This window comes from Ahaetulla prasina, chromosome 8 (genome assembly GCF_028640845.1).
Source record: "Ahaetulla prasina isolate Xishuangbanna chromosome 8, ASM2864084v1, whole genome shotgun sequence".
Lineage (NCBI taxonomy): Eukaryota > Metazoa > Chordata > Lepidosauria > Squamata > Colubridae > Ahaetulla > Ahaetulla prasina.
This window is the reverse complement of record NC_080546.1, coordinates 10559439-10585832: the sequence shown is the minus strand read 5'-3', so window position 1 is coordinate 10585832 and position 26394 is coordinate 10559439. Positions and strand designations below refer to the sequence as shown.

Sequence of the window (26394 nt, the reverse complement as noted above, 5' to 3'; positions counted from 1 at the left end):
GTTTAACACTGTCGCTTCACTCCAGGATTCAGTGAAACATAGAATTTGATCAGTGATGCCCTCATATGCATACAAATGTGCTACATGCTGCTAGAATAACATAATAACAGAGTTGGAAGGGACCTTGGAGGTCTTGTAGTCCAACCCCCTTTTCAGAAGGCACGGATAGCCATATTGGTGGGCACATGCACATGCCGGCCAGCTGATTTTCAGGCCTTCTGGGCCCACCGGAAGTAGGGAAATAGGCTGTTTGCTGCCTCGGGAAGGCCTCAGGGGTGGTGGAGAAGGCCCGTTTTTCTCTCTCCTCAGGCTCCAGAGCCTTTCTAGGAGCCCAGGGAGGGCAAAAACAGCCTTTCTCACCCCCCCAGAGGGTCTCTGGAGGCCGGAAACAACTTGTTTGCCAACTTCCGGTGGGATCAGAAGGCTTGTTTTTTGCTCTCCCCATCCTCCAGAGCCTTTGTAACAGCTTGGGGAGGGTGAAAACGACCTTCCCCACCCTCCCCTGGAGGCCCTCCCGGTGGACCAAAAGTCGGCAAATGGCCCATTTCCGGCCTCCAGGAGGTGGGGGAGGCCCGTTTTGCTCTCCCCATCCTCCAGAGCCTTTGTAACAGCTTGGGAGGGTGAAACGACCTTCCCACCCTCCCTGGAGGCCCTCCCGTGGACCAAAAGTCGGCAAATGGCCCATTTCCGGCCTCCAGGAGGTGGGGAAGGCCGTTTTTGCTCTCCCCAAGCTCCTATAAAGGCTCTGGAGGTTGAGGAGAGAAAAAAACAGGCCTTCCAGTCCCACAGGAAATTGGCAAATGGGCTGTTTCCCACCTCTGGAGAGCCTCCAGGGTGGTGGTGGGGAGGGCTGTTTTCGCCCTCCCCAAGCTCCTAGAAAGGCTGTGGAGCCTGGGGAGAGAGAAAAACAGGCCTACCGGGCCCACTGTGCCAGGAGTTGGGGGGAGCGGGGGGGGTGCGCATGGGTGGGGGCGAGGCACATAAAATTATGGGTGTGGGCATGCGTGCACACGATCCCCCTCCCCTGCTCCTGGCACGCGATGGCAAAAAAGTTAGCCATCACTGCCCTATACCATTTCAGCCAAACGGTTGTCCCAATTTCTTCTTAAAATCTTCAGTGTTGAAGCTTTCACAATTTCTGGAGACAAGTCGTTCCACTGATTGATTGTTCTCATTGTCAGGAAATTTCTCCTTAGTTCTAAGTTGCTTCTCTCCTTGATCAGTTTCCATCCATTGCTTCTTGCTCTGTTTTCATCTGCTTTGGAGAATAGCTTGACTCCCTCGTCTTTGTGGCAGCCCCTCAAATATTAGTGGTAGATTATGTGCTGTGTAGCAGAGTGGTTATTTGCATTTTCTCCAATTCAAGTCAGGTAATGAAACATTTGCAAGAAAACCACCAAGATCAGGGAGCACCAAGGATCCCACAGTTCAACCCTGAGCTACAAATGTTCTCTTCTATTGATATCTGACTCCAATTAGCTTGCTGAGATTAGCCAAGGTCAGGTGGATAGGAGCAATATCTTTTGGAACAAGAGACCCTTTATAACTGTGTTTTTCAGCCTTGGCAACTTGAAGATGTATAGATTTCAAATCATTCTGAGAACTGAAGGACACATATCTTCAAATTGCCAAGGTTGAAAAACACTTGTACGACTGGATTATCAAGATTATCGGGCACAGATTCAATGGATTGAATATAGAGGTTTCTTTCTTAAGTTTTTATGTGGGAAAAAAATATAAATTCCAAGGAATTTTGATCAGCGAGTGCCCTTTTTCCTCTGCAAAATTCCTTCTTTCCTAACAGTAGAGGAAAATATTTCTTGTATGAGCAGTTTCCAAAGCTAAAACCTGATTTGCTTCTTCCACATCCACTCAAAGCAAAGCAATATGGCATTTCCATGCCTGAAAATGGGTAGGCCAAGGTCCTTAACAGAAGAAATTCTCAATTCTTTATTTTCCTGCAAAGTCATTTTGCGAATCCACACAGCCTGTAATATCTCTATCTATGGAGACTCTCAGTCATCCAGGTCATGGTTGTCCCAAAGGTGCTTTTTCAAAAGGCAACTGGATTTTCTTAGGGTTTTTTTTTTTTGAAGACATTTTGCTTCTCATCCAAGAAGCTTCTTCAGTTCTGACAGAACTGAGGAAGCTTCTTGGATGAGAAGCAAAACGCCTCCAAGGAAAAACAAAGCAAGTCCAGTTGCCTTTTGTAAAAAAAAGCACCTTTGGGACTATAATATCTATGGGTGCAGAAAATATTTTAACCAAACAGGCTAAACAAGACCAATTTATTTTAATGGCAGAACAACCTATTTAGATTTTTAGACAAAGAGCACCAGTAAAAATTCCAGTCCCAGCTATTGTATTTGTTGTTGTTAGTTGCGAAGTTGTGTCTGACCCATCGCAACCCCATGGACAACCTTCCTCCAGGCCTTCCTGTCCTCTACCATCCTCTGGAGTCCATTTAAACTCATGCCTACTGCTCCAGTGACTCCATCCAGCCACCTCGTTCTCTGTCATCCCCTTCTTCTTTTGCCCTCCATCGTTCCCAGCATTAGGCTCTTCTCCAGTGAGTCCTTCTTTCTCATTCGCTGGCCAAAGTATTTGAGTTTCCTCTTCAGGATCTGGCCTTCTAAACAGCAGTCAGGGTTGATCTCCTCTAGGATTGACTTGTTTGTTCGCCTTGCAATCCAAGGGACTCGCAGGAGTCTTCTCCAGCACCAGAGTTCAAAGGCCTCAATTCTTTGGCGCTACTGTATACTGTGCTCTAACTCACATCGCCCATCTTCTGTATATATCTACAGAACTTTGAATTTTCATCAGCATGACTGAATTTTCAACAACGAAAGGATTCTAAGCACTGTGTTCAGTCTACATATCAGAAAAAAAAACATTAAATGTGGGTTAATATTTAAATGATTTAAAATTTGAATGCTTGGCAACCGGTATGTACTTATGAGAGTTGTAGCATTCTTGGGGTCAAATGACTGATGCTTGCAATCTCAGCTGGCTTCCAACAAACAAAGTCAATGGGGGAAGCCAGATTCATTTAAGGACCACGTGACTCACTTAACAACTGAAATGATCTCCTTAACAATGTGCCAAAAAAAAGGTAGCAAAATCAGGTGTGACTCATTTAATAACGGCCTCACTTAGCAGTGTAAATTCTGGTCCCGTGTCAAGAACTATCTCTACAATGCTGTTGTGTAGTGTATTGGTTTCCTACAGCCACAGGCATAATGCTGTAGGCATAACAACATGAAAAGGGTTTGCATGTGTGGGAAGTTAGCACCCACTCCTCTCCTAGAAAAATGAAATATTCTAGGAAATATTAAAAAGGCAGAATATTATATTTCCCTGGATGAGAAATGGAGAAACATGTTTTTAGGCAGGAAACAGACTCACTCTTAATAGCCCCCACCCTCCTCAATAGCCCACAGCAGATGTCAGCACTTAAGAAATAAAGAGATAGCTAGGTCCATTCATAAGCAAATGCACTCACCCAAAATCCAACAAAGGTAACTGGGAAGATTGCATCACCCAGCAAGGCTCAACCAAGCTTGGAACTCAGAACAGCCTACAGAGTTGCCCCTGCATGGCCACATGGGAGTCTGACAACCAATCAGAATACAAGCTCAAATTCAAAACTGTCTGGTTTGGTTTGGTTCTGCAACCCAACAAGAAAAACACAGACTTCAGAGGATCATTAGAACTGCAGAAAAAACAATGGCTACCAACCTGCCTTCCATTGAGGACCTGTATACTGCAAGAGTCAAAAAGAGGGCTATGAAAATATCTACAGATTCCTCACATCCTGGACATAAATAGTTTTAACTCCTACCCTCAAAACGACGCTATAGAGCACTGCACACCAGAACAACTAGACACAAGGACAGTTTTTTCCCAAACTCCATCACTCTGCTAAACAAATAATTCCCTCAACAATGTCAACCTATTTACTAAATCTGCACTACTATTAATCTTCTCATCGTTCCCATCACCCATCTCCTCCCACTTATGACTGTAACTTTGTTGCTTGCATCCTTACGATTTATACTGATATTGTTTCCTGATTGTTTATTTGTACCCTATGACTATCATTAAATGTTGTACCTTATGATTCTTGACGAACGTATCTTTTCTTTTATGTACACTGAGAGTATATGCACCAAAGACAAATTCCTTGTCACACTTGGCCAATAAAAAATTCTATTCTATTCTATCTTTCAAAGCAGCCACCATGTTTCCTGTGTCTTTCTCCCCACTTGGAACCGAACCCAGAAGGACGTTTCTTCCAATAATTGTTAACAGGGAAGAAACTGGCTCAAAACATAAAACCCCAGGGTCATATTTTTTTTCTGAAGAGAAACATGTTATATTTAGGGAGCATAGAAAAGAATCTAAGAGAAAGAGAGAGACAGAACACACACACACATCCCGCTTTGCAAATAGCCTTGGGGAAGAGCTGAGCAGAGCTTTCACTGACCAAAGGATAAATAATAATTATGCTTTCTTCTTTTCAACTCAGACTTGCACTGTGCGAAAGGCTGTGGCTACTGCCAAGTTGTCCACATACGAGAAGAAGTGGGCTTCCATGTTCCCAGCATCCCACAGACAATGTGATTTGCGCTCCTTACAAAAGGAACACTTTTGTAAGCGCCCTGGAGCCATTTCTAAAGAACCAAGAATAAATGCCAGCGAGGGAGGCAAAACATAATCTCCCCTTTTATACAATTATACACACACACACACACACTCAGATTTCTCTCAGGGCCTGTTGCTTTGCAGATGAAAATGATTCAATTAATTATTGTTAAAATCCAAACGGTTTCCCCAGACAAACTGCAGCATGACGGAGTCATTGTCGGCATTTAAGGGGTCTGATGGAAACTCCTAATCTGGCAACCCCGTCTGCTTTTGCTTAGGAAGATGTTTAAGAACTTCCCACGCTCCCTTGACACTCTCTTTCTCTCTCACACACAGCTTCCCTGGAGTCAAGCAACTGAAAAAGCATTGAAAAGTTACAGGCTGTGCTAAAAATCGTTTTATTTTTAAAAGGGGCTGCAAGCAAGGAGTCCACTCCATAGGGATGAAAACAGCTATGAAGCGAGGGTCTGTCTGCAATCGCAAGCAAGTTGTATAATATTACAACATTCCCCAAGCTGTGCTTGGCTAATAATTTCTGGGGAAATAGATTTCATAAAAAAAACACAGAATCGCTAATGTGCTCAAGATCCATGCAACTTTTCTCAGAATAGAATAGAATAGAATAGAATAGAATTTTTTATTGGCCAAGTGTGATTGGACACACAAGGAATTTGTCTTGGTGCATATGCTCTCAGTGTACATAAAAGAAAAGATACGTTCATCAAGGTACAACATTTACAACACAATTGAATGTTTCATGGATTCATATTGTTTGAAAAATGGTTAAATCAGCTTTCGGTTAAAGCAGGAACGCAGATGTGGATAGGACTAATAGTTTAATTTTTTTAAAAAAATGTTTCTTTCCCCCCCTCCTTTTCCTATTATGAGCAGACGAAGTCTGAGACCAGCCAGGTTTAAATGGTGAGCAAAAGTTGAAAAAAGCAGAAAATGCTGGTAATCTACCTTAACCTCAAACTTGTCTGCTTCAGAAATACTGTTTCAATGCAATATAAAACTAACTAATACCATCAATCTTATTACAACGAATGTAATCAGGCTGCAACCTTGACTAGCTTGATTTTTATCTGATGGGTTTTTAAATTTTTGTAATTTTATGGGGGTGTATATTATTTTAATTTTTGGGCATATTTAAATCAGTTTTTTAAGGGTTGTTTTAATTATTGTGTATGCTTGTATTTTATCTGCCTGTTCACCGCCCTGAGTCCTTCGGGAGAAGGGCGGTATACAAATTAAAATATTATTATTATTATTATTATTATTATTATTATTATTATTATTATTATTATTATTACTACTTACTAAAAGATAGTAATACAGGTATTTCCCAACTTGCGGCCGCAACCGAGCCAAAAATTTCTGTTGCTAAGCGAGACATTGGTTAAGTAGAGTTTTACCCCATTTTACAAACTTTCTTGCCACATTATAAAGTGAATCGCCGCAGCTGCTAATAACACGGTCGTTAAGTGAAACTGGCATCCCCCCCCCATTGACTTTGCTTGTTGGAAGGTTGCCAAAGGGGATTCCAGGACCCAGGGACAAGGGAACTGTCGTAAGTATGAGTCAGCTGCTAAAACTTCTTATGACCTTAGGAACGCTGCAATCGTCGTGTGAAAAATGGCCATAGGTCACTTTTTTTCAGTGCCGTTGTAACTTGAACAGTCACTAAACAAGCTATTGTAAATCAAGGACTACCTGTAGAGAACACGGAGGGGGAAAAGAAAACAAAACCTGAATATTCTATTTGGTTGGGAGATATACTTAAATAGATATGCAGTGTCTACTTCTTATTCCTTGTACTCATGCCATAAAGGTTTCCCTCGCACGTATGTGCTAGTCGTTGCCGACTCTAGGGGGCGGTGCTCATCTCCGTTTCAAAGCCGAAGAGCCAGCGCTGTCCGAAGACGTCTCCGTGGTCATGTGGCTGGCATGACTCAACACCAAAGGCGCACGGAACGCTGTTCCCTTCCCACCAAAGGTGGCCCCTATTTTTTCTACTTGCATTTTTAGGTGCTTTCGAAACTGCTAGGTTGGCAGAAGCTGGGACAAGTAACGGGAGCTCACCCCGTTACACGGCAGCACTAGGGATTCGAACCGCTGAGCTGCCGACCTTTCGACTGACAAGCTCAACGTCCTAGCCCCTGAGCCACCGTGTCCCTACTCATGCCATACTGACCCCATTTTGTGTCAAAGCAGGAATCATTATGTCTCTCTCTGCACCCAGCCTGAATGCCTCTAGCATAGGAGTCACCAACCTTTTGGACCTCAGGGATCACTAAATTCATAATTTTAAATCCCGCGGACCAATAATATGATCTGCCTAATGACCGGGCGGGCGTGGCTAGGTGGTCATGTGACTGGGAGTGGCCAGCTCAATGTCACTCATGTTGAGGGGCACCTCCCCAGCACCTCTACTCGCCTCCCCGTCCAGGCTCCTTAAGGCCCCTATTTATTTATTTATTTTTATTTTATTTGCATTTATATCCCGCCCTTCTCCGAAGACTCAGGGCGGCTTACACTATGTTAGCAATAGTCTTCATCCTATTTGTATATTTATATACAAAGTCAATTTATTGCCCCCAACAATCTGGGTCCTCATTTTACCTACCTTATAAAGGATGGAAGGCTGAGTCAACCTTCGGCCTGGTGGGACTAGAACCTGCAGTAATTGCAGGCAACTGTTAATAACAGACTGTCTTACCAGTCTGAGCCACAGAGGCCCTACAGTTGTTGGAGCTAAGCAGCCACCACCAGAAAGAGTTGGCAAAAGAGCTCACTTCAAATTGGATCTGACCGAGAAGGAGGCTCAGCAGAAGCACCTCACTGAGGATTATGAGCACAGACTTTCCAAGTAGAGGGAAGACCTGTGGGTGTGCAAGGCCACGTACCGGCACCTGGAGGCTCAGCAGGCTAAAATGGTCAGCCAGTTCCAGGTCATGATGCAGTCCCACTGGACCAGCACTTCACCACCAGTAGTACTTCCTTCCAGCCTTTGCCCAAAGCCCTGCACCCGGAGGCTGAAGCAGACCCCAAGTTGGAATTTCTGCTCCCCTCCAACCCACACAAAAAGACCCTGAAGTGGGAGACTCTCTGCAGCAGCACAAACGTTCATTGCACATATACGGCCAGGGGCTGTAGTTTGAGGACCCCTGATTTAGTGCAACATTAAAAAATGCAAATAATTTTTCTGCGGACCACCAAAATTTTCTCACGGACCACCAGTGGTCCAGGGACCACCAGCTGGTGACTGCTGCTCCAGCATACAGGAGCAGATTCTTGTAGCAATAAGAGTTTACAAGAACTGTGATTAAATGTTCACCCTGAAACCAGACAAACCGACAATAAATAGTAACTGCACCATCTAGGTTATCATGGCAAACTGTCTACAGGTAGTCCTTGACCGGAGGCCATAATGGAGCCTTCTGATTAGGGTTGCAAAACATGACAGATGTTAAGCGGTTCACTGCAGCCACTTTGAAAATAGTATCTGCTTCTAGGATGGAGCTACATAGGGATACAGGTGGTAAGGGATGGAGGTTTCCAAATGTGACCTACAGAGATCTTTTAAAGGTAAGTGCACAGTACCGTATTATTTTGAGTATAAGATGCACTTTAGTTTTTGGGGAGGAAAATAAGAAAAAAACTGATTGGCAGGTATATGGGCCTCCTGGAATACCCCCAATCAGCTGTTCCCAGAGGTAAATTTTAGCAGCAAAATTTTTCCTTGGTTGTGAGCTCTGTGCCTTGCTTTCTTTTCTTTTCTTTTCTTTTCTTTTCTTTTCTTTTCTTTTCTTTTCTTTTCTTTCTTTCTTTCTTTCTTTCTTTCTTTCTTTCTTTCTTTCTTTTGGCTTTTTTTTTTTCTGCCTCTGAAACTTTTGTTTCAGAAAAAACTTTTTTTTCCTGTCTCTGAAAGCCTCCAAAACAGCTTCAGAAAAAAAGCCTCTGAAGCTCTGTTTGGGGACTTTTTTCCTGAAGCTGTGTTTGGGGGCTTCATTTCTGATGCTTTTTTCAGCCTCTGAAACCTCCGTTTGGGAAGCTGGGCGAGGCTGCATTCAGAGTATAAGACGCAGCCAGATTTTCACCCTCTTTTTGGGGGGGGGGGGGAAGGTGCGTCTTATACTCCGAAAAATAAGGTATTTTAAAGGTAAGTGCACAATCAGTGATGGAGTGGTGGGGCCCAGTGGGATGGAAAGCAGGTCCAAGACCTACAGAAACCATGGGGCAGCACAGGCAAGGGGTTAGTAGCAGCACCCTTACATTCGGTCGTAAGGACAAATGATCTTGGGGGTGCTGCAGCAGTCATAACTTCAAATTCGAGTGATAAGTAACTTTTTTTTTAATTTGCATTTATATCCCGCCCTTCTCCGAAGACTCAGGGCGGCTTACACTATGTCAAGCAATAGTCTTCATTCTATTTGTATATTTATATACAAAGTCAACTTATTGCCCCCAACAATCTGGGTCCTTATTTTACCTATCTTATAAAGGATGGAAGACTGAGTCAACCCTGGGCCTGGTGGGACTAGAACCTGCAGTAACTGCAGGCAGCTCCTGTTAATAACAGACTGCATTAGCAGTCTGAGCCACAGAGGCCCCTTTTAGGGGATCCCTTGTAACTTCCAACCGTCATTAAATGACTACTTGCAAGTCCAGGACTACTGCATCTTATCTATTTTTTTTATTTAGCCCTTTAGTTCATTTAGGGACCGTTGGGAGTTATCACGGCACTGAAAAAAGTGACTTATGACCATTTTTTCACACTTATGACCATGGCAGCATCTCCATGGTCACGTGATCAAAATCCGGATGTTGGACAACTGATTCATATTTATGACGGTTGCAGTGTCCCAGGGTCATGTGATCCCCCTTTTGCAACCTTATGACGCAACAAAGACCATGGGGAATCCAGATTCGCTTAACAACTACAATATTAATGTAACAACTTCAGCGATTCACTTAACAAACGTGGCAAGAAAAGTCGTAAAATGGGACTTTGCAAATTTCTCACTCAGCAACAGAAAGTTTGGGCTCAATTGCTGTCGTAAGTTGAGGACTACTCTCAGGGATGAAATCTACTTACCTTCCTTACTGGTTTGGAAGTGCATGCGCCGTGCGTGCAAGAGAGCAAAGTGAGCGTGAGCATGTTACATGCATGCACAGATCTTCTGCACATGCGCAAAACCTTCTGCACATGTTCAGAAGGTAAAAAACACATTACTTCCTGGTTAAAACCAGGAAGTAATGACACCCGGGCGGATGGGCGGAGCTTTGCTCCACCATCGCTACCGGATCGCCGAACTACTGACCATGATCGCTACTGGATCGCACGATCCGGTCTGATCCGGGAGCATTTTACCCCTGGACTACCTGTATATTGGACCATTTATAACAGAGGCATCATTCAAAGCTCCACTCTGCCAGGAAGGTCCCTTGGTGACTTAAATCAAAGAGAAATCGGGAAAATGGCATGTTAACATTTAATAAAAGGAACTCCCAACAGACACGCTACATAAAAGAAACCGAATTGGCCTAAACTATTCAGAAGAGGTAAGTTTGTTTGTCAGGTAGCTTGCTTACGTAATCCATGTTGCACATTTCATGCAAAATAATGCTGAAAATTATTAGAAAGCAGGTGGAAAACTGCAGGTATAATGACTCAACTGTTAAAAGATGCTGAGCTTGTCAGCTGGAAAGCGGCATGCAATGGGGTGAGCTCCTGTTCCTTGCCCCTAAGATCTTGCTCACCTAGCAGTTCAAAAGCATGCAAATGCAAGTAGATAAATCGGTGGAACGACTTGCTTCTAGAAGTTGTAAATGCTCCAACACTGGAAGTTTTTAAGAAGAGACTGGTCAACCAGTTATCTGAAATAGCACAGGGTTTCCTGCCTGAGTAGGGGGTTGGACTAGAAGACCTCCAAGGTCCCTTCCAACTCTGTAGGTTATTCTGTAGGTACCACTATTTATGTATGGATGTACCCTGTTTCCCCTAAAATAAGACACCCCCGATAGTAAGCCCAATCGGGCTTTTGAGCACATGCGCTAAAATAAGCCCACCCCCCAAAAAATAAGCCCTCCCCCCAAATATTTAAACGCATGCACAACTGGTCCCCGCCATTTCCTCTGTTTAGGGTTAGGGAGTCAGAGCTGGAAATCAGATAAGAGGAGCCCCGTCTTGCTCCAAGCACCCCAAAATAATAAGACATCCCCGAAAATAAGGCCAAGCACTTATTTCAGGGTTCAAAAAAAATATAAGACAGGGTCTTATTTTGGGGGAAACACAGTATGTATGTATGTATGTATGTATGTATGTATGTATGTATGTATGTATGTATGTGACTTTTATCCCACTTTGGTAGGAAGTTAATAGCGTTTCATGAACCTTTGGCTTATAGCCGTGCTGGCCACATGACCACGGAAATGTCTTCAGACAATACTGGGTCCCTGGGTCAAGAAACAGAGATGAGCACCACGCCCCAAAACTGGACACCCTCGGATAAGGAAATCTTTACCTTTTTTTAGATGGAAAATAGGATTGCTAACATCACAATGCTATGAAGCAAAACCTAGGCTTCCAACTATTTTTGGAATACTGGCTATCGTTCTGTTTACCTACTTAATCACTTGGAAAAAGTTCAGGAAAAAGCAACCAAAGTTATCGAGCGTCTGTGTTTGTCCAACAAAATCGTAAACGGTTTTTAAAGAAAGAAAAATAAAAGAAGTGGCTGAAGTCTTATCGAACTGGGCACGGAATGGAAAGATAAGCTGGTATTTGCCTCTTTCACGATTTGAGAACGTGAGCTTTTCCAACGTAGCCGATTGGCAAAGAGCTTTCAAAAGAACAAAAGAGTTATTTTTAATACAATGCACCATTCCAGAATTTGCTGCCATGAGAACTTGCAGATGTTTTGCCAATAATATATTCCTCTTCATATTGCTCTGGAATTCCCAGATAGTATGGCTATTACAAGCTAGTTTACACCAGCTGGGAATCCTGGCAGCAGTGATCTCAGCTCATGTGGAGCGCAACAAGGTAGTGAAGGCTAATATCGCGCAAACACCAAGGGCAGATGTTTAATTACAGTCGTAGGTTGAGGATTACCCGGACAGCTTACTGACTAACATTCAAAGTTACAACAGTATAACAAACCAGTGTTGTGACCAAACCTCACATTTACAATCAACACAGCATTCTACAATTACCTGACTGACATTTTATCTGCTTCCAGAGGTGGGTTTCAGCAGGTTCTGGAGAACCGGTAGTGGAGATTTTGAGTAGTTCGGAGAACCGGTAGTAAAAATTCTGACTGGCCCCAGCCCCCATCTATTCTCTGCCTCCCAAGTCCCAGCTGATTGGGAGGAAATGGGGATTTTGCAGTAACCTTCCCCTGGACTGGAGAGGAAATGGGGATTTTACGGCACCCTTCCCCTGGTGTGGGGTGGGAATGAAGATTTTACAGTATCCTTCCCTTGCCACGCCCACCAAGCCATGCCACGCCCACCAAGCCACAGAACCATAGTAAAAAAATGTGAAACCCACCATTGCCTGCTTCCCAAGAGTTAGTGGAGAATGCAGAAGTTGAATTGCAAGTCACTTCACAATGTTTCACTTAACAACCATGGTGTCTCGATTTACGACTGAATGGGAAGGATACTGTCTTGCTCCGCTGTTTGATTTTCCACTTGTGACGATGGCACTTAGCAACAGAGTTGCTTGGAAGTAAGAGTTAGTGGAGAACGCAGAAGTCAAATTGCAAGTCACAATTACAAGTTTCACTTAACAACCATGGCGACTGAATGGGAAGTGACGCTGTCTTTCTCCGACGTGTGATTTCCCACTTTGTGACCATGGCACTTAGCAACCGAGTTGCCAATCCCAACTTTGATCACTAAGCAAAGACTACCTGTAGAGTTACTAATGGCAGCCGGGGAGAAGAAGTTCAAGTAACATAAGCACATACATGGTACATTACTCGTTGGGTTTACACTGTGTCCTAATGAAAGTATTTTGAAAATCATGACTGGTTAAATAAGCCATAACTTGTTAGGTTCCTACAACCTTACATATCTGTAAACTATATGCAAACCTTGTTAGGTTCCTGCAACCTTACGTATCTGTAAACTATATGCAAAACCATTATATCTGAATTCATACAATGCACTAAGTAAAATCCATTATGATCCCCTAGGGCAGGGGTCTGCAAACTTGGCTCTTTTAAAACTTGTGGACTTCACTCTGGGAGTTGAAGTCCACAAGTCTTAAAAGAGCCAAGTTTGCAGACCTCTGCCCTAGTAGAATCTTTGAGACGCTATTGGCAAAAGGAGGTAAGTGATTCCAGCAGAAAAGCTCTTCTTATCTACTTGGACCAGGAGCTAATAATGACTTCTACAAAATCCTTTCTTCTCAAGAACTTGATTTGCATCATTTATTTCCGGAGTTTGCACGCAGAACACCTAAGCATGCTTTCAAAGCAGAATCAAAGTCAGGAGAGCTATCCACTCAAATCAAAGGATTCTCGGGGTAGAAATCAAGTCTTCAACGCTGCCAGTTCCCAGTTGTTTGTTAAGATTTCCATCCTGTGTTCCTCTGGAGACTGAAAGTATCTTGCAGAGGGATCGGCTTACATTTTTATGCTCACAAGAACAACCTTAAGAGCTAGGATGGACTGGGAGAGCATGACTGGTCCAAAGTCACTCGGGGATCTTCTGCGGCTGAAGATGACAGGTGATCATCCTTGACTTACAGCCATTCATTTAATGACCATCCAAAGTGACCACGGCACTGAAAAAAAAAAGTGACTTGTGGCCGTTTTTCACACTTAACAACCACTGCAGCGTCCCCACAACATGTGATCAAAATTCAGAAGCTCGGCAACTGGCATGTATTTATGACGGTTGCCATGTACCAGGGTCACGTGATCCCCTATTGCAACCTTCCGACAAGCAAAGTCAATGGGGAAGCCAGATCCATTTAACAACTGTTATTAATTTTAACAACTTTCAGTGATTCACTTAACAATGGGGGCAAGAAAGGTGGTAAAATGGAGCAAAATTCACTTAACAACCGTCCTGCTTAGTAAGGACTGCCTATACCTTCAACCTTAAGTTTCTCCAATTCCAGTCCAATATTTTATTTATTTATTTATTCGATTTTTATACTGCCCTTCTCCCGAAGGACTCAGGGCGGTGTACAGCCAAATAAAAATCCACAATATACACTTTAAAACAAGACTAAAACAAAACATATTACAAGATGGCCAAAATTTAAAACAGTTTAAAATCCTAAAATATAAATAGCCCCAGTTAAAATTTAGTAAAACTTCTAAGCCAGTCCCGCTTGAATAAATAGGTAAATATATAATATAATATAAATATCTTTACCAGGTCATCCCCCTGATTCTAAATTATTAGAAACATATGTTCCAAATATGAATAAATGTTGGGAGCTATTTACCTGCCTTCTGGATAACCAGCTCTCTAGAGCAGAGGTCTTCAAACTTGGCAGCTTTAAGACTTGTGGACTTCAATTCCCAGAATTCTCCAGCCAGCTATGGGGAGTTGAAGCCCACAAGTCTTAAAGCTGCCAATTTTGGGGACCCCTGCTCTAGAGTCACCTTCTCAAAATGAGTCCATCACTCTGCTAAATAAATAATTCCATCAACACTGTCAGACTATTTACTGAATCTGCACTACTATTAATCCTCTCATAGTTCCCATCACCAATCTCTTTCCACTTATGACTGTATGACTATAACTTGTTGCTGGCAATCCTTATGATTTATATTGATATATTGACCATCAATTGTGTTGTAAATGTTGTACCTTGATGAACGTATCTTTTCTTTTATGTACACTGAGAGCATATGCACCAAGACAAATTCCTTGTGTGTCCAATCACACTTGGCCAAAAATTCTATTCTATTCTATTCTATTAGAGTATATTTATTCATCAATAAAACTAGAGGGTCCCTGGAATCGTTGCGTTAAAATAAGCTTAAGAAACTTGCTATAAATCACAATGGTAGGTACTGCTACTTTATGAAACTTCTCATCCAGCTAATAGTTTGTAACACGACGCAAATAGGCATATACAGGTAATCCTCAACATACGACCACCATTGAGCCCAAAATTTAGGTTGCTAAGTGAGAAATTTGTTCACTGTGTTTTGCCCCCTTTTTCGACTTTTCTCGCCACATTTGTTAAGTGAACCACTGCAGTTATTTATTTATTATTTAAATTTATTTATTATTTAAATTTGTATACCGCCCTTCTCCCGAAGGACTCAGGGCGGTTCACAGCCAGGTAAAAATACAATACAATAAATACAAATTAAAATACAATTAAAAAAACTTATTAAAATTGGCCAGGATTAAAATTTAGAGCTAAAAACCCATTAAAACCCATTAAAACACTAACCCAGTCCAGCGCAGATGAATAAGTAGGTTTTAAGCTCGCGGCGAAAGGTTCGGAGGTCCGGAAGTTGACGAAGTCCTGGGGGGAGTTCGTTCCAGAGGGCGGGAGCCCCCACAGAGAAGGCCCTTCCCCTGGGCGTCGCCAGACGACACTGTCGCGCCGATGGCACCCTGAGGAGCCCCTCTCTGTGAGAGCGCACGGGTCGGTGAGAGGTATTCGGTAGCAGCAGGCGGTCCCGTAAGTATCCCGGCCCTATGCCATGGAGCGCTTTAAAGACATTCACCAACACCTTGAAGCGCACCCGGAAGGCCACAGGTAGCCAGTGCAGCCGACGCAGGATAGATGTCACTCGGGAGCCACGAGGGGCTCCCTCAATCACCCGCGCAGCTGCATTCTGGACTAACTGTAGCCTCCGGATGCCCCTCAAGGGGAGCCCCATGTAGAGAGCATTGCAGTAGTCCAGACGAGACGTCACAAGGGTGTGAGTGACTGTGCACAAGGCATCCCGGTCTAGAAAGGGGCGCAATTGGCGCACCAGGCGGACCTGGTGGAAAGCTCTCCTGGAGACGGCCGTCAAATGGTCTTCAAAAGACAGCCGTTCATCCAGGAGAACGCCCAAATTGCGCACCCTCTCCATCGGGGCCAATGACTCGCTCCCGACAGTCAGCCGCGGACTCAGCTGACTATACCGGGATGCCGGCATCCACAGCCACTCCGTCTTGGAGGGATTGAGCTTGAGCCTGTTCCTCCCCATCCAGACCCGTACGGCTTCCAGACAGCACTTCGATGGCTTCATTGGGGTGGCCCGGTGTTGAAAAGTACAGCTGGGTGTCATCAGCGTACAGCTGGTACCTCACACCGAAGCCACTGATGATCTCACCCAGCGGCTTCATATAGATGTTGAACAAAAGGGGCGAGAGAATCGACCCCTGCGGCACCCCACAAGTGAGGCGCGCGGTGGGACCTCTGCCCGTCAACACCGTCTGCGACCGGTCGGAGAGATAGGAGGAGAACCACCGATAAACGGTGCCTCCCACTCCCAATCCCCCCAACCGGCGCAGCAGGATACCATGGTCGATGGTATCGAAAGCCGCTGAGAGGTCTAATAGGACCAGGGCAGAGGAATAACCCCTATCCCTGGCCCTCCAGAGATCATCCACCAACGCGACCAAAGCCGTCTCAGTGCTGTAACCGGGCCGGAAGCCGGACTGGAACGGGTCCAGATAGACAGTTTCCTCCAGGTGAAGGGGAAACTGATATGCCACCATACTCTCTACAACCTTCGCCGCGAAGCGAAGGTTGGAGACTGGACGATAATTACCTAAAACAGCCGGGTCCAAGGAAGGCTTCTTGAGGAGGGGCCTCACCACCGCCTCTATTAAGTTAGTAACATGGTTGTTAAGTGAATCTAACCTCCCCACTGACTTTGCTTGCGAGAAGTTCGCAAAGGGTGATCATATGACCAACGGTCATAAATATGAATCAGGTGTCAATTCTCTGACACATGATCATTGAGGTCGATTCAGCCTTCCACCCTTCCGAGGTGGGTAAAATGAGGACCCAGATTGTTGGGGGCGATATGCTGACTCCGTAAACCGCTAAGAAAGGGCTTGTAAAGCACTGCGAAGTTGTATATAAGTCTAAGTGCTATCGCTATCATGGGGAGCTGCAACAGTCGTAAGTTGGAAAATTGGTCACAAGTCTCATTTTTCAGGGTCATCGTAACTTTGAACGGTCACTAAATGAACTGCTGTTAAGTCGAGGACTACCTGTATATCCAAGGCATATTTTTAAAAGTTTGCTTTTGCTTTACCAACCTGCCTTCCATTGCGGACCCGTATACTGCACGAATCAAGAAGAGGGCCGTGAAAATATTTGCAGATCCCTCGCATCCTGGACATAAACTGTTTCAACTCCTACCCTCAAAACAACGCTATAGAGCACTGCACACCAGAACAACTAGACACAAGAACAGTTTTTTCCGAAGGCCATCACTCTGCTAAACAAATAATTCCCTCAACACTGTCAGACTATTTACTGAATCTGCACTACTATTAATCCTCTCATAGTTCCCATCACCCATCTCTTTCCACTTATGACTGTATGACTATAACTTGTTGCTGGCAATCCTAATGATTTATATATTTATTTATTTTTGTTTACATTTATACCCCGCCCTTCTCCGAAGACTCAGGGCGGCTTACAATGTATAAGGCAATAGTCTCATTCTATTTGTATATTTTTTACAAAGTCAACTTATTGCCCCCCCAACAATCTGGGTCCTCATTTTACCTACCTTATAAAGGGTGGAAGGCTGAGTCAACCTTGGGCCGGGCTCGAACCTGCAGTAATTGCAGGCTTTGTGTTCTAATAACCAATATATATTGATATATTGACCATCAATTGTGTTGTAAATGTTGTACCTTGATGAACGTATCTTTTCTTTTATGCACACTGAGAGCATATGCACCAAGACAAATTCCTTGTGTGTCCAATCACACTTGGCCAATAAAAATTCTATTCTAATTCTAATTCTTCTTTTACATTTTTAAATGTTTGCTTGATTTAAAAACAACAACACAGGGATAGGAATTGAAACAACAACAACAACAAAAACCAGTGGTGGGAGAAAGACCAAGCAGAAGAGAAAAGAATGACAATTCCACAGGAAGTGGCCAAAGTGGATCTTGGTTTGAAGTATCATAAGCTTAAGGATAAAAATAAAATTCACAGCCAGGTCATTATCGCAAACTGAAACCACATAGTAACAACTCTGCTTCCACTGAAGAAAAATGTAACCCACTAGAGTAAAGTTACTTTATAAAAGTAACCAAAGGAAACATTGTTATGGAACAGAATGGTTTGCTTATGTTTCTGCTAGCTACTTCTGAGAGATGCTCTTAATGTAACATCATATAGCCTGATAAAGCTTCTGACTGAACCTGGTTATCATGATTGAGTTAATCAAACTGAACAGATCGCAGATTTCTCCTCAATTTGTATCCTGCCTCATACAAACTACGATGGGGGGAGGAGAAACCCTTCTACACGTAACCGCAGTGTTATCTTGGTCGAAGATTCCCAAAGATAGAATCAATCATCTTGCACTTAAATGTCATACAAGCAAAGGGCTATCTATAAAATATATCACATATAAGGGAGGGAGGGAAAGTTAGGAAGAGAGATAAGAAGTGAAAGAGAGAGGGAGAAAGGTTAGGAAAGGAGGGAGGGAAGTTAGAAAGGGAAGGATAAGAAGGAAGAAAGGAAAGTAGGAAAGTTAGGAAGAGAGGGATGAGAAGAGGGAGAGGGAGGGAGGAAGGTTATGAAAGGAAGGAGGGAGGGAGGTTAGAAAGGGAAGGATAGGAAGGAAGAAAGGAAAGTAGGAAAGTTAGGAAGAGAGGGATGAGAAGAGGGAGGGAGGGAAAGTTAGGAAGAGAGATAAGAAGTGAAAGAGAGAGGGAGAAAGGTTAGGAAAGGAGGGAGGGAAGTTAGAAAGGGAAGGATAAGAAGGAAGAAAGGAAAGTAGGAAAGTTAGGAAGAGAGGGATGAGAAGAGGGAGAGGGAGGGAGGAAGGTTATGAAAGGAAGGAGGGAGGGAGGTTAGAAAGGGAAGGATAGGAAGGAAGGATAGGAAAGAAAATAGAATAGAATAGAACAGAATTTTTATTGGCCAAGTGTGATTGGACACACAAGGAATTTTGTCTTGGTGCATACGCTCTCAGTGTACATAAAAGAAAAGATACGTTCATCAAGGTACAACATTTACAACACAATTAAATTAAAAGACAATTTAATTTAATTTAATTTAAAACAATTAAATTAAAAGACAACAAAGAACACTAAAAGACAAAAGAGTTTTAAAATCACAGCATGCTTTATATAGGTGGTCCCAAATTCCAGATGAGCAGTGATTTCCAACAATGAATAAATAAATTATACTGTACTGTCCTCGGCTTACGACCACAACTGAGCCCAAAATTTCTGTTGCTAAGTGAAATATTTGTTCAGCGAATTTTGCCCTATTTTACGACCTTCCTTGCCACAGTTGTTAAGTGAACCACTGCAGTTGTTCAATGAGTAACATTGTTAAGGGAATCTGAATTCCCCATTGACTTTCCTTGCCAGAAGGTCACAAAAGATGATCACAAAACTCCGGGACGGTGCAACCGTCATATATACGAGTCAGTTGCCAAGTGTCTGAATTTTGGTTACATGGTCGTCTGAAAAATGGTCATAACTCAGTTTTTTTCAGTGCCACTGTAACTTCTGAATGGTCATTAAACAAACTGCTGTAAGTTGCAGGCTTATCTGTACTTGCTACTTTAGCTTGTGCGTTCATGAGTTTAAATTGGATGCTAAACCATTAACTAGGATTCCTAGATACTAGAGGTGATTTTTAGTGACACACTAAATTCACATAACACACTAAACCAAACACATCTTGGTTACCTTCTACAACCACATCTGGTTTAAATTTTTCTTTTCTCAGCACACAAAATCCTAAGGGCCCACTGTGACCCTCAGCTATGCAAAAAATGTAATATAAACAATGTGGCTGCCTGTTGTCAGAAACTTGCCCACTCTGACCTAGAGAATATTTCTGCCCTTTTTATAAACTATCCCAACCACCTACTGGGGTCTAGTTTCCTTTTTTACGTAGCCTTGCCAGTGGGATTTTTCAAAGCAGATTATTCCAAGCTGTAAATCTGCACCAATATACAAATTCTAGTGACAGCATTTCAATAAATACATTTTTTTTTAAAAATAGTTGGGGAAATGTGAATTCGTTAAGTGTAATGGCTATACAGGTAGTCCTCAACTTATGGCCACAACTGACCCCAAAATTTAGGGTTGCTAAGCGGGGCATTTGTTAAGTGAATATTGTCCCATTTTACAACTTTTCTTGCCACCGTTGTTAAGTGAACCACTGCAATTTATTCAGTCGGTAGCACGGTTATTAAGTCAATCTGGCTTCCCCATGGACTTTGCTTGTCAGAAGGTCGCAAAAGGGGTACACGTGACACTGGGACTCTGCGACCGTCGTAAATACGAGTCAGTTGGCAAGGGTCTGAATTTTGAGCACGTGACCACAGGGATGCCGCCATGGTCGTAAGTGTGAAAAACGGTCGTAGATCACTTTTTCCAGTGTCGTCGTAACTTCGAACAGTCACTAGACCAGGGGTCAGCAACCTGGAGCTCTGGAGCCGCATGTGGCTCTTTCGCCCCTCTGCTGCGGCTCCCTGTCACTCAAAATATGTGTCACAACTGCCAATGTGCAGCACCCTCCGGCGTGTGATTTACTGAGCTTTTCAACCCCTGGTAGGCCAACCATGGATAAATCCAAGAAAAGAAAAGTTTCAGAAGAAAACAGAACGTTTAATTCAACTACATATGCGAGTTTTGTGGCTGCTCAAGAAATAGTCAGGCACGGGAAGGGTTTTGTGGCTCCCGGTGTTTTCTTTTCTGTGGGAAACGGGTCCAAATGACTCTTTTGAGTGTTTAAGGTTGCAGACCCCTGCACTAGACAAACTGTTGTAAGTCAAGGACTATCTGTATTTACCCCTCCCCTCCCCACTTCCTATAAAAGATGGACAAAACTCAAGAGACCTTTTTATGGTATAAACTTTGGAGTTTGCGAACTGATTTAGGCTAAACTATCCCCCCTTTTCCTACTGCCAAATTCACAATGTTGGCTAAAAGGGAAATAGAGCATGCATGAGTCTATATTACAGCTAAACACAGCATTATAAATGGCCAAAGAAATCAGGTAAGGCCAGACTTCGTCTTAAACAGAGATCTGTTTTTCCACAATCTGAAAGGAGCCACAGTAAAAGTCATTTGCTCATGTATAACATCTGGTCTACAGGCATGCACATTTAAAAAAAAAAAAGTAAGCAGGAAAAGTCAATCAAATCTTTTTTTTTTCTTCCCCTCCTTCCTCCCCAGGATGTAATAAGATTACCTTCACATGCTTAGAATTTACTTTCACCAACAACTCTATGCATTACAGACATAACAAGAAGTTTATTTTTTCTCTCCTTTTTAGTAAGAATCTTCATATTAGGCTCACTGGTAGGTCACAAGAGATCAAGCCCACATTTTCTCAAAAGTTACTAATTTATAATTAGTATTATTAAATAACTAACAGTATCAAATAATAATTAGTAATTTGCTGATACTTATTAGTAAATTTCAAAAGGCGTTTAAAAGGACAAACACCCTCTAATCCAGTGGTAGTCAACCTGGTCCCTACTGCCCACTAGTTGGCGTTCCAGCTTTCATGGTGGGCAGTAGGGGTTTTGTCCAATACTGAAGCACTTTCCCTTTTTTTTTAAAATTTAATTGACTTTTTAAAAAATTTTCATAGCATTATTTAAAAACATTTTCATTAGGTTTTCATAAAATTCCCCATGACAATTTAAATTTCTGAAAATATACTATTTGTATTGGCCGCGCATAAGTTTAGTTCACATTACGTAAGTGAAACTAAATGGTTCTATAGTGCGACTGCAAACAAAAGAGCCTCGTCCCAGAATAGCTCGCGCATCTCCCCCCACGTCACCCAGCTGTAACAGACAAGCAGAGCTGGTAGCCGGCGCCCCCCCAAACCGAATCCACGATGTGCGAGAGGCATGTGCAGACAACTATACATGGTGCATTACTGTGGAACCGGTGGGCGGTTAGAACATTTTACTACTAACAGAGATACAAAAGTGGGTGGTAGGTATAAAAAGGTTGACTTCCCCTGCTCTAATCTTTTAAAATTTTTATTTATCTGTATCCCACTTTTATTATTTTTACAAATAACACAAAGCAGTGAACATAACCAACACATTTTCTTCTTCCTATTTCCCCCCCAGTAACAACCCTGTGAGGCGAGCTAGGCTGAGAGAGGGACTGGTTCAAATTCACCCAAGTGGCTTTCACGCCTAAGGTGGGACTAGAACTCTCAGCATCCTGTTGGTTGGCCAAAAGTCATTTAGCTGCCTTTCACGCCTAAGGCGGGACTAGAACGCTCAGTATCCTGTTGATCGGCCAAAAGTCACTCAGCTGGCTTTCATGCCTAAGGTGGGACTAGAATGCTCAGTATCCTGTTGATTGGCCCAAAGTCACCCAACTCGCGTTCATAACTACGGTGGGATTTGAACTCAGGATTTCCTGCTTTTTAGCCTGGTGCCTTATCCACTAGACCAAAATGGCTCACTTTTAATCTCTGTTTAACAATTTTACCAATAACGCTAATGAGCAACTATAATGCCACCTTGTTCTTTGACGTGTCGACAGCCTTCACAAAACTACAGAAACTTGATCTGTTTTTGCTATGACGAATTAATATGATAATGTACTAACATTTTGATTGTGTGTGTGCACCTATCCATAACCGTAGAATCCAACAGATGAACCTTTTGGCCACCTAGGGAATTTTCTGAAAAATATAGAAATCAGCTAAATGAACTGAGTCATTAACTTCATATTCTGGTCTTCATTTTCCTGAGTGCCACACACAGAGAAGAACACACAAATGAAATGCTAACTCCAACTTGGGGGGGGGGTTTACAGTTCTTCCTCTAGGGCTGACTTTACAGTCCCCTTTCCCCCCCCCCAATACAGTCCCAGAGCACTCTGACTAACTGTTGCATGAAATTTGGGAGGGGCGGTGATAGAGATAAAATGAGAATCTTGTGGGTCTATAATACTGACTTACATCACTGTTTTTAAGCACAGAGGGCGTATGAAACTCTTCTAAGAATTCAGTCTTGAAAGGCAGATCTCCAACACTACAGTGTTGCCTTTATTCAAAAATAAGATGAAGAGGCCATCAAATCACAATATATTCATTTCTGTATACATTTTCCCAACAACTTTCTGGAGTTGTTTGGAAGAAAGATTTCTACCATTTCCCTATAAAGTAATGCTTCGAAAACCGCAAATGGACCGTCTGTTTCTCATCTGTTCTTGCACCAGATTTTGCCCTTGTAGTATCAACTGTGCTGACTCTCCAGAGAGTTTTCCACTTCCTTGTATAAATACCAAGGAGATGAAATCAGTCCAGAAATATAGGAGTTGAAAGAAAGCCTATAAGTTTGGCGACTAGGTCAGAATTCGCGAAAGAAATCCATCTGTCCTGTTCAATTAGGATTATGAATTTATCAGAGCGGCCCACATTTTTAGACTTACAAAAACTTTCCTCCGTATTGTTCCCTTAGGACAGATGGGAGGCATAAAGGATGGGAGAGACTGAACTGCCAAAAACAAAACAAAAACCGGGCAGGATAGCGAGAGGAGAGAATTAGGCTAGGGATTTCTGGCTTGACAGCTCCCTTAATTCATCTTTGGGAATTTAGAACTGTACTTGCACTTTATTTTCCCCAAAAAGAAGAGCTATGAGAAAAAAGAAGGGAATAGGGAGAAGGGGGGGTGCAGGAGGGAAGAAAAAGGAGGAAGTTGGCGGGAAAAGATTGCAGATGAAGGCTGCACTGGGAAAAGTCCGTTGGAGAGGAGACGGGCGGTAAATGAATTTCATAAATAAATATATTTTGAAAGGTTCTCCTCCCATGGACCTTTAGGGCAGCAGGTGGTGGTGAGGGGAAGGTAGATGGAAGAAGCCTTTCTGGGCTCAACAGCGCTGGAGCCCAAGTTGGCATCTGCAAAGATGCATTCACACCTGTGGAAAGAAGCTTGTTCATTCACAGTCCTATCAGAGGGATGCCCCTCAGCCCCCATTGCAAAAATCCCAAAGATGCATTCACACGTGCAGAAAAAACTCTTGTTAAATCCCAATTCTATCGGAGGGATGCCCAGTCCATTGGAAAAGGCCAAAGATGCATTCACTCGTGTATAAAACAAGCTCTGTTAATTCAGTCCTATCAGAGGGATGCAAAAGGCCATTGCAAAAAATCCCAAAGATGCATTCACACGTGTATAAAAAAAGCTCTGTTAATTCACAGTTGTATGGGAAGGATGCCCAGCCCATTGCAAAAGCCCAAAGATGCATTCACACGTGTATAAAAAAAGCTCTGTTAATTCACAGTCCTATCAGAGGGATGCCAGCCCATTGCAAAAAATCCCAAAGATGCATTCACACGTGTATTAAAAAAGCTCTGTTAATTCACAGTTGTATGGGAGGGATGCCCAGCCCATTGCAAAAGCCCAAAGATGCATTCACATGTGTATAAAACAAGTTAATTCACAGTCCTATCAGAGGGATACAAAAGCCCATTGCAAAAGCTCAAAGATGCATTCACACGTGTATAAAACAAGTTAATTCACAGTCCTATCAGAGGGATACAAAAGCCCATTGCAAAAGCCCAAAGATGCATTCACACGTGTATAAAACAAGCTCTGTTAATTCACAGTCCTATCAGAGGGATGCAAAAGCCCATTGTAGGATTTGTGTGTATGTGTATGGTAGTGGTGATGGGTTTCTATGATCATCATTAGGATTGCCACTGTAACGCAAACACGTATCTAAACCCCCGAGAAATGCGCTGCTTTGCCCCCAACCCACCCACCCCATCCATATTCCCCGTCACTGCAACAACCCCCCCACCCGCAAATGAAACCAACACTGGAATTACCTTCCAAAAAAGCAAAACGTTAGCTTTTTTTTAAAGAAACAAAAAACCCGCCAGGCTTCTAAATCAAATAAAAATAAAAACGAGGACCGTCCAGTTCCCACCCACATCACCCCATAGAGCTCAAACCCACGTGTCCCGTAACGTCTGAAGAGGCCCCCGGCTCAAAAAGAAAAAAAACACAGCCCAATGCCCCCGCCGCTCCCTTCGCGGGGCTTCCCGGGACCCTGAACCGGGAGAAGGAAAAGCTCCTGCGGCTCCTCAGGTCCCGGGCTCCGAAGAGCCGCCCCCCCCCGCCCCAAAACTCCCGGAGGACGCCGAGCTCTCTCTCTCTCTCCTTGGGCGAAGCTTTTCGCGCCCTCCGGCCGCTTGGCGAGGCAGACGGCAACCCAGCGGACACGTGTTTTTCGGCCAGGCCGGCTCAGCTTCCAGCGACACCCCACCCCCCCATTTCGCTTTTTTTTTTATTTTCCCCTCCACCCGCCCCGTCGGACTCACCGCGGGTCTGCCCACCGCCACGGCCATGCTTCGCGCTGGGGGTCTTGCTTGCCGCGGGCGCAAAGGGAGGCTCCCGTCCGGCGTCTCTCCTCTCTCTCACACGCTGCCTCGCCGCCCTTCGCCTCCGCCCGGCGCGGCCACTCCTTCTGGCTCCTCTTTCCCCCCCCCCTCGCCGCCGCTTCACCACCCTCCTTCTCCTCCCCTTCCTCGCCTTTCGCCTGCGCTCGCTCGCGACTCTAAGCGGGAACATGGCCACCCGGCTGGAAGCGACCATTCGCTGCCGGGGGGGGGGGGAGAGAAGGAGAAAAAGAAGAGGCGGGGGTCGCGCTAGGCCGAAGGACGCTCACCTCCCCCCTCTTCTCCCCCTCCGTTGGTTTGTCAGGTCCCCACCCCGGAGGAGGCCCATACCCGCGGGCTCTGGAGGCAGGCGTGGCGCGCGCCCGGAGCGCTAAAGCGACGCTTCGCCCAGGCCGGCGTTGCGCCGCCGCTGCACCCCTCCGCGCTGGGCTTTGGTTGCGCGAGTCCGGGTCCCGCTGGAGGGAGGGTGTGGGTGGGGTGGGGTGGGGGTCTGTTCTCTCCTAATTCGGGCGAGGGAGGGGTGGAGGGGGTTGTCTGCGAGTATGCCCCCTCACACACACACACACACATCTGGCGGAGGTGGCATCCCGGCTAGGCAGCGACAGCCAGGGGCGCCCCTTGAGCCAGGCAAGGAAGGAGCTAGGAAGCTGCCTGGCTCCTTTTGCCAGCATACAGATAGTCCTTGACTTACGTCCGCAATGGGGGCCAAAATCTCTGTCGCTAAGAGAAGACGGGCAGGCAAGGAAGGAGCTAGGAAGCTGCCCAGCTCCTTTGCCTTGACTTACATCCGCAATGGGGGCCAAAATCTCTGTCGCTAAGCGAAGACGGCCAGGCAAGGAAGGAGCTAGGAAGCTGCCCAGCTCCTTTGCCTTGACTTACGACCGCAGTGGAGGCCAAACTGCCTGTCGCTAAGCCAAGACGGCCAGACAAGGAAAGCGCTAGGAAGCTGCCCAGCTCCTTTCCCACCAATTTTCCAGTTTGATTAAATCCGTGATGGCGAACCTATGCCACGCATGCTAGAGGTGGCACGCAGTGCCCTCTCTGATGGCACACAAGCCGTCACCCCAGCTCAGCTCCATCCTGCATGCCTCCCACCAGCCAGCCCAATTTTGGGTCTCTGCTGCGCATGCCGGAGACACGCACACATGTGCGAGGTGGGGAAGTCACA

General features: G+C 44.3%; 1 protein-coding gene across 10 annotated transcripts in view; it reads right to left on the bottom strand.

Moving 5' to 3' along the window:
* The window catches only part of SEPTIN11 (septin 11), a 272978-nt gene extending 247689 nt beyond the window's left edge, over positions 1-25289 (bottom strand). For all 10 annotated transcript variants that reach the window (XR_009156300.1, XR_009156301.1, XR_009156302.1 and 7 more), the window contains exon 1: positions 25149-25289. Coding sequence is in view for 7 of the 10 variants with exons in the window: in XM_058193007.1 (XP_058048990.1) it covers positions 25149-25175 (27 nt within the window). In the remaining 3 variants the exon portion in view is untranslated. The remainder of the gene's footprint in view (positions 1-25148) is intronic.
* Positions 25290-26394: the final 1105 nt, after the last annotated feature.